Source organism: Bubalus kerabau, chromosome 3 (genome assembly GCF_029407905.1).
Source record: "Bubalus kerabau isolate K-KA32 ecotype Philippines breed swamp buffalo chromosome 3, PCC_UOA_SB_1v2, whole genome shotgun sequence".
Classification (NCBI taxonomy): Eukaryota; Metazoa; Chordata; class Mammalia; order Artiodactyla; family Bovidae; genus Bubalus; species Bubalus kerabau.
In genome coordinates this window covers 174651223-174667484 of record NC_073626.1, presented here as the reverse complement: position 1 = coordinate 174667484, position 16262 = coordinate 174651223, and the positions used below count along the sequence as shown (strand labels likewise).

Genomic DNA, 16262 nt, shown 5'->3' with positions numbered 1-16262 from the left:
GTGCTTAATAAGTATCTGTTGAATGAATGAATGAGTATAGGATAGTTCTCACGTTTGATTTTAATAACATGTGCGTGTCTTTATTAATGAGACTAATGGCTTATGCAGTAACAAACGAGTATTATTTCTGCTCATGGCGCCTGTGGCTCTTCCTGCTCCTGGCTGAGGTACCAAAACACCTTTCCTCCTCCTTCCATTGGTCTCCTCTACTGCCTCCTCCTAAGGCTCTTGGATAGCTTCTATTTGTACCTTCTTTTTCTTTTTTGCTCTTTCCCATCACTCAGGTATTCCCTATTCATTTATTTATTCATTCATTCCCTTAAGCAGTCTTCACAAAAGCACTTACTGTATGCCAGACCGCTAGGCTTGGAGGAGATGGGGGTAAACGAGACTCAACCAAATTTATGGTCTGACGGGAAGATGGGCCTGAGGAGATACATTTCTTAAATATCGAATTATAAATGATAGGAAATGCTATGAAGGCAAAGCTTGCAGAGCCTTAGTAAAGGCTTCCAGGAGGAAACTGAGATCTAAAGGAAAATGAAGAGTTGGTAGGCTTGGGACCTCAGGGAATAGCATGGGGATGGCTTGGGGAGCCAGGGGTGAGGGGAGGGAGGGGACAGAAGCAGGGTTTACCCGGGGAGTCACAGCTCCCGTCACAGCCTGCCTAGCAACATCCCTACACTGTGGCAAACGGCACTGATATCTTGGCTGTCTTCAGATGGTCTGTGCTACAGATTTTTTTCTGGATTTGGAAGTCACTTAAGGAAAAAGAAAAATTTTACGTCATTGTTAGTTGTGTCTTTGGGTAAGTCACTTAACCTCTCAGAATTCCTCAGTTTCTCTGAAATGGAAGTAATTCTGTTGAGTCTGTGAGGTCCTCTGTGACCTCTGCCAGGCCACCCTGTGACTGTCTATGGGAGGCTGGTCCTCCTCACCAGACTGAGTGCCATGAGAGCCTGAGGGAGGGTCTAACTCACTGGTGTCCTTCTGGCTCCTGTTACTGGGCCAGGCCTGGAAGGAGGGGATCGTGACAGCCTGCGTAGAAGGAGCCGCAGGGCTGGGCCCAGAGGACAATCTCGATTTGAGGGAGGGGGAAGGGCTGCAGAGGTGGGGAAACACCCAGGGTCTGCAAAGCAGCAGATGCTCCAGTGAAGACTGAAGCCAGAGGCTGACGGCAACGCCAGCGATTAATAAAGATGGTGCTAACTTACTGGGCCCCTGCCATGTGTCAGACGCTGGTTCACACACTCATCCTGTACTCATGTATCTTTTCACTAACCCTGGCAGGTAGGTAACTGCTACTATTCCCATTTTACAAATGAGAAAACTGACAGATTAAGTATCTTGCCCAAGGTCACACAGCTAGCAAGTGTTGGAGCCTGCATTTAAGACCAGGCACTGTAGCTTCTGAGTATAGGAGGCAATGAATGCAGAGAAGTAGGGGGGCCTTAAATGCAGGCTAGGAGGTCCAGCTGGTCTTGATCCTGTTTGCTCTGGGAGCCGTGCAGGCTTTGGAGGGAGGGAGTGCTCAGACTGTGCACGTATGCCCAGGAAAGCTGACTGTCCGTCTCTCTGCAGAAACCATCCACGGAACAGCCCCTGTACAGCAGCAGCCTGTGGGGCCCGGCGGCCAGTGGCTGTGACTGCGTAGCTGAGGGCTTGTGGCTGCCGCAACTACACGTAGGGGACTGGCTGGTCTTTGAGAACATGGGCGCCTACACCGTGGGCGTGGGTTCCCTCCTCAGGGGTGCCCAGACCTGCCGCATCACCTATGCCATGTCCCGGGTGGCCTGGTAAGGGGGCCCTGCTGGGAAATGGAATGGGGATTGGAGGTGGGGGGGCAGGCTGGACTGAAGCCACATGGGGAGCCTCCGGTTTGGGGCCCTGCCCCTGTGTAATCCAATGGGACAAGTAATCCTGGGCTACTGATTTCAAGTGAGGCCTGTGCCGGGCACCTGGCTGTGGTCTTTAATGAGACCGAGTTTCCCCTGGGGAGCTCAGAGCCCTGGAGGGACACAGAAGCAGACAGGCGCCCTGAGAATACAGTGCTGTGGGGAGGGGCCGGGTTTTGGAGGCTTAGATCCCCACCCCCACCTCCCCGAGGTCCAGATCTACCTCCCTGAGGAAAGAAGGATGAAGTCAAAGCCTGGCGGGAGTTAAATGGCTGGAAGGGCAGGAAGGGGGTTCTGTTCCAAGGTCCCCCAGAAGAGGGACCTTCCATGAGGGGGGACATGGTCCGATTTGGATTTTAGAAGGAACTGGGGGCAAACATGCCTTCAAAAAACATGAGGTTGGTCGGGGCTGGAGAGGGAGCAGGGCTGGACATGGGAAGGGCCATGAAGGGTAGCTTAGAGCTTCCAGCAGTAGCTGGTGGGGACTGATTGGAAGTCTGGGGGTGACATGGTCTGATTTGGATTTTAGAAAGACCACTCTAGCTACTGGGTGGATGAAGGGAAGACAAGGGCAGGTGTAGATAGAGCTGACCCGTCGGGTGGCTACTCACTGAGCATGCCCTCACCAGGCCAGCACTGGGATCCAGCGAGACAAGCCTGAAAATCCTGGGCCTTTCTGCCAGGCTCTACACTAGGCATCGTATGATGATTTTCTTTTACTCAAACACATAACACTATGGGATCAGTGTTGAGACAAACAGAGGTCACTTGCTTGAGGTCACACAGCTGGTCAGCAGTGAAGAGTTCCCCCCTTATGGGGCTGGGGAGACGGCTGCAGAGGGCAGGAGCCATTGGGAGGGGCTTTTGTGCCGGGTCCTGGGGAATGAGTGAAGCCTGTGCCCCCAGGGACATGCTGGGGGCTTGAGCTCCCCCCACCCCAGGAACAATGGTTCCAAACGGCAGGCCTGACTGGCTCGGGATCAGAGCCACCTGTAGTTCATCCAGTCAACAAACCTGCCACTTCTACTCCCTGCACAGGACAGGCTGATGCTGCCATTTTGAAATCACGAGTGTTTTGACAAGGCCAAAAAACCCCCACAAAACACCAAACGTAAGAAACCAGTAATCACACAGGCTTCCTTATCTATCCCGGCTCCATCATCAGCAAACACAGGTGGATGAAGTTGCACGGAGTCAGATGCACACGTTACTAGGAACATAAAATTCTGATGTATTGCAATGGCCACGTCCAAAAATCCTCCATATCGAAGGGGCCTCATGGGCACGTCCTACTTTAGAATCTGGCTCTGTGCTGGATCCTGGAGGGTAAAAGAACATCTGAGAATATGGAGAACCAAGGGTCAGACCTGCACGCGCACACACACACACACAGATATACACAGACAGACACACACACACAGAGACACATAGACACACACCAGCAGACTGCAGAGGTCACTAAGGAGGGAGGGTGGGCCAGTGAGCTGGGGAGGAGGTACCACCTGATGGGTGAGGGAGGAGTTAGCCTGGCACTGGAGGGCCAGGCAAGCTGACAGGAGGGTGGCCTGAGCCGGGGTGGAGGGGGGCTTCAGAGTCCACTTTATCCAGAATTTTAAGTGGTTGTGTCTAGCTGCAGTGGCATGAAGGGACGACTCAGTCAAGAAGGACCTCGGAGGCCCACGTTGGCCTTGATCTTGAAGGCAGTGGGGAGCCAGTGAGGGATTCTAAGAAACTTATCTTTCAAAACCCATTTAGATAAGGAAACAGAGGTTCAGACAGAGGGCACTTGGCCCAGAGCACCTCCCACCTGGAAGGGAATGGCCTGACTGGACTGACTACTGATTTGCTGCTGAATTGTACACATCAGCAAAGGGGGAGGCCTTCCTGCAGGTGGGGGACCAGAATAGGCTGGAAGTATGAAAGGAGGGGAGGGAAGATGTAGATGGAAGAGGGAGGGTCCTGGGAAGCAGATCCTGGCAGAAGTAGGGAACAGGCTGTCATGCTGCCCCAACCCAGCCTCTTGATACCGAATGCAGTGCTCTTTCCCCATCCTCCACCCAGCGTCCACCTCTCCGCACCAAGGGTGTATTTACTTGCTGTCAGGGGCACTAGGCAGTGAGTAACTCAGGTACATCCCCTGCCCCGCTGTAGCTGGAGGATTGTCAGGGAAGCAGGTTTTGAATGCTCATTGTTATCAAGGAGTACACTGTGCTGTGGGACTCAGCTAAGGGTTGCTGATGCAGGCAGAGACTGGATGTGCACAGGATGTTCCTGGGATGGGATGCGAGCCTGAGGATGGCTGCACCATTGTGCGTGGTGGGAGAGGTGGGCTGGGGCCAGACCTTGTGTGGCCTGAGCGTGGAGGGAAACTGCTGGCAACTCAGAAGGGATTTGCTTTTTGGAAAGATCAACCTGGGTTGGACTTTTCTGGGAGACTGTGCTTTCCTGGCTAGAGATGGTGGTGTCAGTGGGAATGGAGAGAAGCGGGTGTCTTTGGGGATGCTCAGGAATGGGGCTTGGCAGGGATCCACTGGGTGTGGGAACAAGATCCCCAACTTGTGGCAAGAGCAGGAGCCGTTTATTAACGTGAGGATGTAGGAGAAACAGTTTGTAAGATTTTTGAGGGAAGGGCAGATTTTTATTTTTTAAGTACCAAGCTTGGGGTATGAAGAATGTGGGCTTTGAATTGAGTGTTGGGTTGAGTCCTCATTCTGTATCCTTCTAGGATTGTGACCTTGGGCAGGTAACTTCTAAGTCAGTTTGCTCGGAGTAAAATGGGGACGATAAAGTCACCCTTACAGGGTTTTGGGAGGATACAATTAGACTGTAAGTAAAGTGCCTGGCACAATAACGGGTACATCAGTGAAAGTGGGTTCCTTTCTCTTGTGGGTTAGGCTCTGGGGAGAAGACAGCAGTGGGGGAAGAGTGGGCAGCAGGCCTCCCCCTGCCCTTGCCCCTGGGTGCTGGGCACCAGGTCTTCCAGTGCAGGAGCCATGGGGAGTTCTTGGCCCATGGGCCCCGTGCCAGCTGCCTTCAGAGATGCCCTCTCCCTTGCAGGGAAGCCCTGCAAGGGCAGCTGATGCCTGCAGAACAGGACGAGGACGCCGAGGGCATGTGCAAGCCTCTGTCCTGTGGCTGGGAGATCACGGACACCTTGTGCATGGGCCCCGTCTTCACCCCGGCGAGCATCATGTGAGCGGGCCCCGTTTCCCCCCCGGAGAACCCCAGCAGGGCCCCAGAGATGCCTCTGGGAGAGGTGGGGAAAGTGGCAAGCAGAGGCACCCTCTGGCCAGGACTCTGGTGCTCGGTCTGCCACCCCCCACGCTCCACCTGTAGTGTTTCTGCCCTGTAAATAGGACCAGTCTTACACTCGCTGTAGTTCAAGTATGCAACATAAATCCTGTCCCTTCCAGCTGTGTCTGCCTCCTCTGCAGCGCAAGGGGCCTGGTCAGCCAGGTGTGGGGGTGCTCTTGGGGGTCTCCCTTGGTCTCCTTCTCACCTTTGTAAATATGAAGCAAATAAAATATTTAGGTTTTTTAATACTCCAGTGCAATTGGCAGTTCAGTTCACAAAGCAGCCTGGGTTAGGCCAGGGTGAGACTTCTCCATCCTACCATGATAACCTCACGCTGCAGTGTGGGCCTCCCCTACTGGCGCCCAGCTTCTCTGATTCACCTCTCTTGTCTCCCCAAGCTTCCACACTGGCAGCATGAAGAAGGCATAGCCATCAGGGGTTGGGGCGGGGGTCAGGGTTGCCTCCCTGTAGCACTGGAGCTGCAGCTCATGGCTGAGGAGGTGTCTCTGGGTGTCCCCAATACCCAGCTTAAGTCCTGGCCTAAAGTGGGGGCAATTGAATATTTGACACAGCTTTTGGGAGTTCCTACCAAAGATGAAGAGCAAAGAGGTGGGCACCTGGGAGGTTCTAAGGAGATCCCCTACCCGTCCTCTCCTTGCAGGTAAGCAAGGCAATTAGAGTAATACAAATACATGGCTGGTTTTGCTTATTCAGGCAGTGACTGTTAGCACATGGTTGGCCATAGACTACTGCCGCATCCAGTGTCAAGGGCCCTGAGGCCCACGGCTCCTCAGTTTGGCAGTTGTTGTCAGGACTTCACATTGTTAGGGTCACAAAACAATGCAGGTCGGGTGTGTGAGCTGCTTAGCAAAGGAGTTTGGATTTTAGAGTTCCCCCAGCTGTTAACGGGTGATCCTAGAGATTTTTCTTTTGCAATTAAAAAAGATATAATTCATATTCCCTAAAACTCACCCTTTCAAAGTGTAGAATTCAGTGGTTTTTAGTATATTTGCAGAGTCTGTGCAACCATCATCATCACTATCTAATTCTAGAACATGTCCATTACCTCAAAAAGAAACTGCGTATTTGCACTCACTCCCCATTCTCCCTTTCCCCCAGCCCCTGGTACACTTAATTATTTTCCACCTCTGTGGATTTGCCTGGTCTAGATATTCTGAATTGCAGTTGTTTTTACATCCTCACTTGAGCTTCTTCCTGGGTAAGCCTGGTACAATGTGTGCGTTTTTTCTCCCTACACCACCAAACAATTCTCTGACAACAGCTGGGTGTCCTACAACTCCACTCAATTCTGACACTACCTACCTAGAGTAGAGATAGAATCAGATCCCACAGGTTAAGGGCTCAGTCCTACAAATCTGAACAACAAAGCAAGGAGTCTGAACTTGATTCTGCAGGCAGTAGGGAGCCCTATATGCCTCTGGAGCAGAAGCATGGTAAGACCTTTGAGAGGATAAATGAAAGCTTATTCACAAGGGGCAGAGGGAGACCTGGAGGTAGCATCCACTTCCTTCACCCCCAGCCTGTTTAAGGCAGGTCCAGCCAGGGGGTCCAAAAGACACAAATTGTCACCTCTGTCCACCCCTGCTCAGGAGGAAGATGGTGACTCTCTGGGTGTCACCCACCTCCTCCACCCTTCCCCCTTTAGGAAACCCACCAATGAGCCCAAGCCAGCTCATTCCAGCTGCAAAGGGACCATAGGGAAGGCAACAGGATGGGAGTTTCCAGTCAACCCTTTGTTCCATTTTAAATCCTCTTCCTGGCACCTAGCGGATGAGTAGCTAAGCCTGTGTAAACTTAACCTGCAAAATTATTCGACGTAGGCTTCTAACAGTCAGAGGGATCTTTTTGCAATATGAATCCAATCTTGTCAATCCACTGCTGAAAACTCTTCAGTGGCTTCCCACTGTGATGCGCCAATAGAAGTTAAATTGCCTGAGATTTCCTACCACTTTCCAACCTCATCTCCTGTCGTTCTTTTCTCACCAAGCACTGGCCTGTTTGGCCTCTTTTCAGTTCCTCACGTTTATCGGAATTCTTTTCTGCTTCCAGGCCTTTGCCCTTGCTGTTCCCTCTGCCTAAACTGCATTTCTTGGAGCTCTCCAGGGCTGACTCATTCCCATCTTAAAGAGCGCATCAGGAAGGCCTTTTCTGTACACCCTGTTCAAAGTGCCCCTCCCATCTAATTATGTGTGTGTGGGGGTGGTGGTCACATTTTACAGAAAGTAGATTCTAAAGGTAACATTTAAGGCAAGAAACACAGTCACAGTTGCTACTGAAAATCCCTGAGAAAGCTATCCCATGGGAAGCAGTTCATTATTTCTGTCATCCTCTGACATGCCAGGTGTATTTCCTTATAACCCCAATAGCTCTCTGATCTCTCTCCCTCACATCTTCAGATCTTTGCTCAGATGCCACCACCTCAATGAGGCCTTCCTGACCATTGTTAAAACTGTAACACTCCCACTCCCACCCTACCATCCCATGATCCCCTCCATAGTCTTACCTCCTCCCACTCCCCATAACTCATCATCTGACATACATTTAATTAGAATTAAGCTCTTAAGTCTAAAATTTTGAAAAGGCTGAGGAGCCAGAAATCAAATTGCCAACATCTGTTGGATGATCAAAAAAAGCAGGAGAGTGCCAGAAAAACATCTACTTCTGCTTTATTGACTACACCAAAGCCTTTGACTGTGTGGATCACAAGAAACTGTGGGAAATTCTTCAAGAGATGGGAATACCAGATCACCTGACCTGCCTCCTGAGAAATCTGAATGCAGGTCAAGAAGCAACAGTTAGAACTGGACATGGAACAACAGACTGGTTCCAAATCGGGAAAGGAGTACGTCAAGGTTGTTTATTGTCACCCTGTGTATTTAATTTATATGCAGAGTACATCACAAGAAATGCTGGATGAAGCACAAGCTGGAAAATCAAGCTTGTGGGGAGAAATAATCAATAATCTGATATGCAGATGACACCACACTTAGGGCAGAAAGCAAAGAACTAAAGAGCCTCTTGATGAAAGTGAAAGAGGAGAGTCAAAAAGTTGGCTTAAAACTCAACATTCAGAAAACTAAGATCATGCCATCTGGTCCCATCACTTCATGGCAAATAGTTGGGGAAACAATGGAAAGAGTGACAGACTTTATTTTGAGGGGCTCCAAAACCACTGCAGATGGTGACTGTGGCCATTAAAAGACGCTTGCTCCTTGGAAGAAAAATTATGACCAACCTAGACAGCATATAAAAAGCAGAGACATTACTTTGCCAACAAAAGTCCATCTAGTCAAGGCTATGGTTTTTCCAGTAGTCATGTATGGATGTGAGAGTTGGACTATAAAGAAAGCTGAACGCCGAAGAATTGATGCTTTTGAACTGTGGTGTTGGAGAAGACTCTTGAGAGTCCCTTGGACTGCAAGGAGATCCAACCAGTCCATCCTAAAGGAAATCAGTCCTGAATATTCATTGGCAGGACTGATGCTGAAGCACCAATTCTTTGGCCACTTGATGCAAAGAACCGACTCATTGGAAAAGACCCTGATGCTCTCAAGGATTGAAGACAGGAGGAGAAGGGGATGACAGAGGATGAGATGGTTGGATGGCATCACCGACTGATGGACATGAGTTTAAGTAGGCTCCAGGAGTTGGTGATGGACAGAGAAGCCTGGCGTGCTGCAGTCCATGGGGTCACAAAGAGTTGTACATGACTGAGTGACTGAACTGAACTGAAGCTCTTAAGGGCAGAAATATGTTTATTTTTGTTGCCATGTTCCTAGCACCTAAAAGACTACCCTACACACAAATGTCCAACATATCAGTTGAACAAATCTTTCAAGTCTCAGCTTGGATATATCCCTTTTCTTTTACTCTATGCCTGGGAATTGCATGTCTGCACTTTCACTGCTCTGTATTCACCCATATTAAAGAACTGTAGATCAGTGCATTGTAATTTTTCTTCTTGTCTCCCTGCAAATCTGTTCATTTCACAAAGAGAGGGAATGTTTTTCATACTTGCCAATATCATCTGGAGCTTGAGTCAGTGCTGGACACCAAGTAAGTGCTTAGTGTCTTTTGAATAAATTTTTTGGGCTCCAAAATCACTGCAGATGGTGATTGCAGCCATGAAATTAAAAGATGCTTACTCCTTGGAAGGAAAGTTATGACCAACCTAGATAGCATATTAAAAAGCAGAGACATTACTTTGCCAACAAAGGTCCATCTAGTCAAGGCTATGGTTTTTCCAGTGGTCATGTATGGATATGAAAGTTGGACTGTTAAGAAAGCTGAGTGCCGAAGAAGTGATGCTTTTGAACTGTGGTGTTGGAGAAGACTCTTGAGAGTCCCTTGGACTGCAAGGAGATCCAACCAGTCCATCCTAAAGGAAATCAGTCCTGAATATTCATTGGAAGGACTGATGCTGAGGCTGAAACTCCAATACTTGGGCCACCTCAGGCGAAGAGTTGACTCATTGGAAAAGACCCTGATGCTGGGAGGGATTGGGGGCAGGAGGAGAAGGGGACGACAGAGGATGAGATGGCTGGGTAGCATCACCGACTCGATGGACATGAGTTTCGTAAACTCCGGGAGTTGGTGATGGACAGGGAGGCCTGGCATGCTGCGATTCATAGGGTCGCAAAGAGTCGGATACGACTGAGCGACTGAACCGAATCTTGGAGGATGGGATGGCGGGGGTTTATCCCTGAACCTCGAGGCAGGAATATCTAGGCCCTTCTCCTCAGCTCCTGAACAGCAGCCTAGATCCCGCTAAGGGCAGACCACTAACTGGAAAAGACTAGGGGCCCGTCAGGCTTCCAGGATTCCAACCCAGGAGGAGCCCGGGTCCACATACTAGTGAATCTTAGGTGGGGAGGGATACAAGATATCTCAATAGCTCTTTCTGCTCTTCCACTCAGCTGCGTGACCTTGAGGTAGGATTACCATGTAAACTATAGGACTCCCAGTTAAAGCTGAATTCAGAAAAAAGACAGCTACTTTTTCAGTAAACGTATGACCCATGTACTAACACTGCTGTTTATCTGAAGTTCACCTTTAACTGGGCGTCCTGCATTTTAGCTGCTCAATCCGGCAACCGTACCCTGCAAGTCACTGTCTCTCTCTCCGTTCGTTTCCCCCATCTGTGCAATGGGTGTATTCCAGAGACACTTGCTTCAGGGACTTCTCAGGTGGAGCAAACCACCCCGAGGACGTCCCTCCCCGCTCCGAGGAGTCGCGTGGGAAGCGCGCTGGTCCTGGGAGAGGTTCTCGCTGGAATATGAACAAATCCCTGCCTCTAGAAGCTCACTTTTCTCATCTGAGTCTCCGAGTCTATCCGGAGTGGAAACGACGCCTTTAAACCCCGTCTAAACTAGCCTTGCTCGCTCGGCTCCCGTCACATCCCAAGTCCCGGGGGACGCGGATTTCCGGCGTCGTGACGTCACTTTCGTGTCAGAGTGCCTCCCAGGTTTCGAGCCCCCGCGCTCTGGCGCCCCCTGCCTGAGCGGAGGAAGACTTTACCACACAGCGAGAAGAGACAGACGAGTCCATTGGTTGAAGGACAAGACAGACGGAGCTCGCAGCCTCCCGAATGGAAAATCGAACCTTTGCCTAGGGAGGGCCCCCACCGGCAAGGGGTCCTCCCGGGACGCAGGAAGCAGGAGAAGGTGCAACCGGGCCCCTGCTCGGCTAGAAAGGCCCGCAGTAACACCGGAAGTGGGCTTCTGCCCACCAGCTACTTCCACTTCGCCTTGCAAAATAGGAGTATCCATGAGTAACGGGACGTGAGAGCTTTATCAATCTTGGGAGGCTTGTCCTCAGTGTCCTCCCCACTCATCCATTTCACTCCCTAGAGGAGACGCCTGATGAATTCACGCAGAAAATCACGGGCTTTGAATGAATTCCTGACTTGCAGGCCAATGTGTTTTACCTTTGAAAACGATACTCACTGTGCCATGCTCTGCCCTATCCCTCACTCTCATCTTTTTCATTTAACCCTCGCAAGCCTGTGAAGTGGATATTATAACAGGAACGCCGATTCCTCAGTGCCTGTGTTGGAATCCTGGAATCCTAAGCAGCTATTACCTGTGCTTCCTGTGCATCTGTAAAATGAAATAATACACCTATCTCATACCCTAATCCTGAGGATTAAATAAGTTAGCATGTTTAAAATACTCAGAACAGCAGCTAATTTGTAGTCACCATAGGAACCACTTAGGTGACCTCCACTTATAAAATAGGAAACGGAGACTTTGAAATGAAGTAACTTCTCTAGAATAGATAGTGTTAATTACTAGTGGAGGTAGGTAGGGAAGCAGCTCTGCCCACTCTAGAGGAAACTTCTCAATCATACTCACCCAGCCCTCTTCCTGCAGAATCCTGTGGGGACCATGATTGTCTTTAGAGCCCCACACGTATTTATTTAGTAAGACCCTATTACCAAATGACTGCTCTCTGGGCATTTAAATAACACCAGTCAAGATGGTGAGGTTCTATAACTTGTTCTATACATCTCCATTGAAGATGGGCTTCCCTGGTAGTTCAGATGGCAAAGAATCTACCCACAATGCAGGAGACCCGGGTTTGATCCCCAAGTCGGGAAGATTCCTTGGAGAAGGGAATGGCAACCCACTCCAGTATTCTTGTCTGGAGAATTCCATGGACAGACCATGTGGTTGCAAAGAGTTGGACACGACTGAGCAACTAACACTTTTCACTGTCATACATCTCCATTGAAGATGGTGAGGCTGCGAGATCCACTCCTGCTAAATCTCATTGATATAAAAGTCAGCAGAAATGAACTTCTGAATGTGTTGAATCTGAGATCCTGTGAGAGATCCAAATGGAAATAATTATAACTTGGTGTGGTAAGTTGTGTGTTAGTGGAAAACAGAGGGTTGCAAGTGAGGTCTGATTAGTGATAGATGAAATTGCCTGCTAGAGTTAGGGTGGACCTGGCAGAAGCAGTGGATGGAAGCAGAAACCTTGGTGGAAAAGTAGGAGCTGACCAGGTAGAAAAGCCTGAGAAGGCTGGGGGAAGTTTTCCAAACCAGGGAAATGGTGTGTAAAGGGATAGTGGTGCAATAATTCGGTGCACTTTCTTAAGAACTGGAGCACAGGATGGACTATGATAATGCAATAGCGATTGAGGCATATTATGAAGGGCAATGTGGTAGTGTTGGCAAGTTAACAGAAGTTTCTGAGAAAGGGAGAGAAGAAATCAGCTTTGCATTTTAGGTGGCTCACTAGAGGCAGTGAAGAGGTTGTGGTATGCAGTCTCCAAGATGTCCCCAGTGACCTCAAACTTCAGTATTCACACCCTGCTATGATTCTCTCTCCTTGAGTATAGACTGGGCTTGTTGATTCCATTCTAATCAATAGACTATGTTAGAAGTGATGGGTTACCACTTCTGAGATTAAATTACAAAAAAACCTGTAGCTTCTGTCTTTGGCACCCTCTCTTGCTCACTTGCTCTTGGGGAAGACATCTTCCACGTTACAAGCTGTCCTATGGAGAGGTTTAGGTGTCCAGAAATGGATGTCTCTGTCCAATAACAAAGACTTGAGGGCTTTTAACAGCCATGAGTGGGCTTGAAGTTGGATCCTCCTCCAGGTGAACATTGGCATGACTGTAGCCCCGGTCAACACTTGCTGGCAGTCAAGTGACAGACCCTGAGACAGAGGCACCCCCTAAGCCGTGCCCAGATTCCTGACCCACAGAAACTTTGAGATAATAAATATTTGTGGCTTTAAGTTTTAACAAAAATTTAAGGTAATTTTAATGCAGCAGTAGATAACTAGATAATAGACAGGGATTAGAAGCAAAGAGAAAGCAGGCTGATTAGGAGGGGACACTTGTTCTAGGCCAGGGAATAGATAATGAGAATCTGGATTGGGGCATTGGCTGTAGGGGTGGATGGATCTGAGATAGGTCTGGAAATAAACAAAAGATATTTGGCAATGAAGTTGGATGTGGGAATGAGGGAGAAGGTGGAGGAGAAAATAACACTGGTGTTTTGTAACATGGGGGATGGTATTAGCTAGAGTTGCCAGCATACAAGCCTCTGGGGATAAGTTTAAAAAGTAGCTCCTTGAGATTTCTGGCAACAAGAAGATAGATCAACAAGTAGACTCGTGGACAAAGAGAACAGCCACTGTGGTCTGGGGGGAAAGTATTGCCGAAAAAAACAGAATCAGAAGAGTAAGAACTAGAAAGCGCTCTCTTCCCTGAATTAAATTTATTTGTCAAAATGTATGGTGTACTATTCTCCCCTTCTTCTGCTCATTCATTCAGCAAGTATATATTAAGTGTCTTCCCTGTGGCAGGTGCTGTCCCAGGCACTGGGGACATAAATGTGAGCACAGAAGTCTTGCCTTCATGGCATTCATGTTGTCCTTGTGGGAAGAGAAGCAATAAGAATTTTGGCTTCTGCCTGTTAACCCTCTTCGACGTTATTTCTGTCTTAATCTTTGACAATTTCGATACACACAGAGATGATCCTCCTGACATTGTTCTCTCAGTTTCTTGCTTCAGAGATCATAGACCTTGCCATGAATTTAATGCTCTAACAATACCTCGTGTCTTTCCAGTTATTCTCCTTTCTCCTATTGGGATTCCATCAATCTTCAGTGCCAGGAACGGAAATCTATTAATCTTACATTTTGCATTTTCTCCCTCCCTGTTAATGTCCTCTCTTCTGGTTATATCAGTCAGGCTAGGCTATGTGGTGCTGTTGCTGCTGCTGCTGCTAAGTCGCTTCAGTCGTGTCCGACTCTGTGTGACACCAGAGACAGCAGCCCACCAGGCTCTGCCATCCCTGGGATTCTCCAGGCAAGAACACTGGAGTGGGTTGCCATGTCCTTCTCCAATGCATGGAGTGAAAAGTGAAAGTGAAGTCGCTCAGTCGTGTCCGACTCTTCTCGACCCCATGGACTGCAGCCCACCAGGCTCCTCCGTCCATGGGATTTTCCAGGCAAGAGCGCTGGAGTGGGGTGCCATCACCTTCTCCGATGTGGAGCTGTAGTAACAAACAGTCCCAATATTTCAGGTTTATATTTAAGGCTTGCATTTTAAGCTTTAATATAGTGAAGAAAGATTTATTTCCTGCTCACACAACTTGAACATTGTCGGTCAACAGAGGACTCTGCTTTTCATAGTGAGAAACCCAGGCTGATGGAAAAGCCACCATTTCAAATAACATTGGTCAGTATGTGAGAGGGAAAAGAGAAACTGGAGGGTCTTGGCAATTAAATGCTCCATCTAGAGTCTGTAATCTAATTGGCCAGAACTAGTCACATGGCCACACCTAGCCTCAAATGGACAGAAAAGTGCATTTCTTCCCAGAGTCCAGAAGCAAGGGGTGGTGGGGTTGGAGAACTGGAATTTTTATGAATATCTCTTAAATATTCCCATGCTGGCTTAAATTCCACAGTTATTTTTATCATCATTCCCTTGCATTCAGCCACTACTTCCTTGCCTCTTTTTTATTTGTTGTATGTATACTCTCTAAGCAAAACCACAACTCTGGTTAAATATAACTTTCCACCTTCACCCATGCAGCAGAAAGCTCTTCTTAGAGTTGCTGGAAAATTCCTAGGACAGGACCTCCAGTTTACCATAGATTGGGCCAATAGTCCTGTCTTTCAAATTTCAGGATCAGCAGTTAGGTGCGGGCAGGAGCATTCAGAGGACATTTCATTGACGGAGGAAAGACACATCTGTTGATTGATCTCCTATTGTGGACCACTTTGCGGGCATAACTACCAGGGACTATGCCTTAAAGATCATAGATTTGCCTCTTTGGTTGCCAGAGAGGATAGGGGAAGATATGTGAGATGGAGTGATGGGAAGGACTGCATCTTAATATTTCAGCTGCTGCCACCAAAGTCTATCATCAACATCTTTACCTCTCATTCTCTCTTCAGCTCCTCCTAACTGATCTCCCTAACTCAAGCTTCAATTTCTTTCCTGTCCATTCTATAAGTGGAAGTCAGAGTGATCTTCCTAAAGTTATATATATATTTTATCATGTTACTTCTAGATTTGAATCTCTTCTGGGGATGAATCTCTTCAGAATGAGGCCAGGACTTCTTAGCAGATCCTTCATCACCTTGAATATCTTAATCTGTGCTATCCATTATGCAAGCGACCAGCCTCATGTGGCTATGGAGCACTCAAAGTGTGGCCAGTCTTATTTGAGATATGCTATATGTGTAAAATACACCCCACATTTCAAAGACATGGCTCAAAGAGAAGAATGTAAAACATCTCATTAGCAATTTAAAAATCTTGACTAGATACTGAAATATAATACTTATCTATATTGGGTGAAATGAAACATTGTTAATATTAATTTCACTAACTTCAATTTTTAAAATGTGGCTACTAGAAAATGCAAAATTACATATGTGGGTCCTATCATACATACACTGGACCATGCTGACTGTATACCCCACCAGCTTCATCTCTCTTCACTGTTAATTTCAAAGTTTTTTCTTTAAAAGTAACAAACTGATTCTGAAAGAAATGAAAATTAAAAGTTTGGGGAATTGATTGCAAGGACTTTCAGAATCAAAAGGATTATTGATGAATGGGTCTTTGAAAGGAGCAGGGTAGCTCCAGGGGCCTCAGCAGCAGAGGTTCCCAGGCATTATTATAACTCAGCTCCATTTCTGGGTGTCACATTCCACAATTCAGATTCCTGGGAAGAGAGAATTTGATTAGGTCGGTTTAAATCAGGTGTGTCTACTTCTGGATCAGTCCACAATGACTAAGAGAAGAGGCACTCGCTGTGAGTTGCTTATTGTAGAGTTCTCACCCTCAACCCTACAGCCACTGTGTTCCTAAGGGGCAGTATAAGCTCTCTAACTTCTAGGAGCCAGCAATATTTTTCTTTCAAGGACAAGATAGTAAATGTTTTAAGCTTGGTGAGCCAAAGAGTCTCCGTGACAACTATGCCACTCTGCTGTGTAAAGCAAAAGCAGAGACAATACCTACCTGAATGGACGTGGCTATGTCTCAGTAAAACTGTATTTATAAAACTAAAAGTGGGCCGT

The 16262-nt window shown here is 48.0% G+C and overlaps 1 protein-coding gene across 2 annotated transcripts in view; it reads left to right on the top strand.

The window, feature by feature from the left end:
• The window catches only part of AZIN2 (antizyme inhibitor 2), a 41500-nt gene extending 36065 nt beyond the window's left edge, over nt 1–5435 (top strand). For both annotated transcript variants that reach the window (XM_055573770.1, XM_055573769.1), the window contains 2 exons: nt 1582–1796; nt 4953–5435. In XM_055573770.1, coding sequence (XP_055429745.1) covers nt 1582–1796; nt 4953–5091 — 354 coding nt within the window. In that variant the 3' untranslated portion in view covers nt 5092–5435. The remainder of the gene's footprint in view (nt 1–1581; nt 1797–4952) is intronic.
• Nucleotides 5436–16262: the final 10827 nt, after the last annotated feature.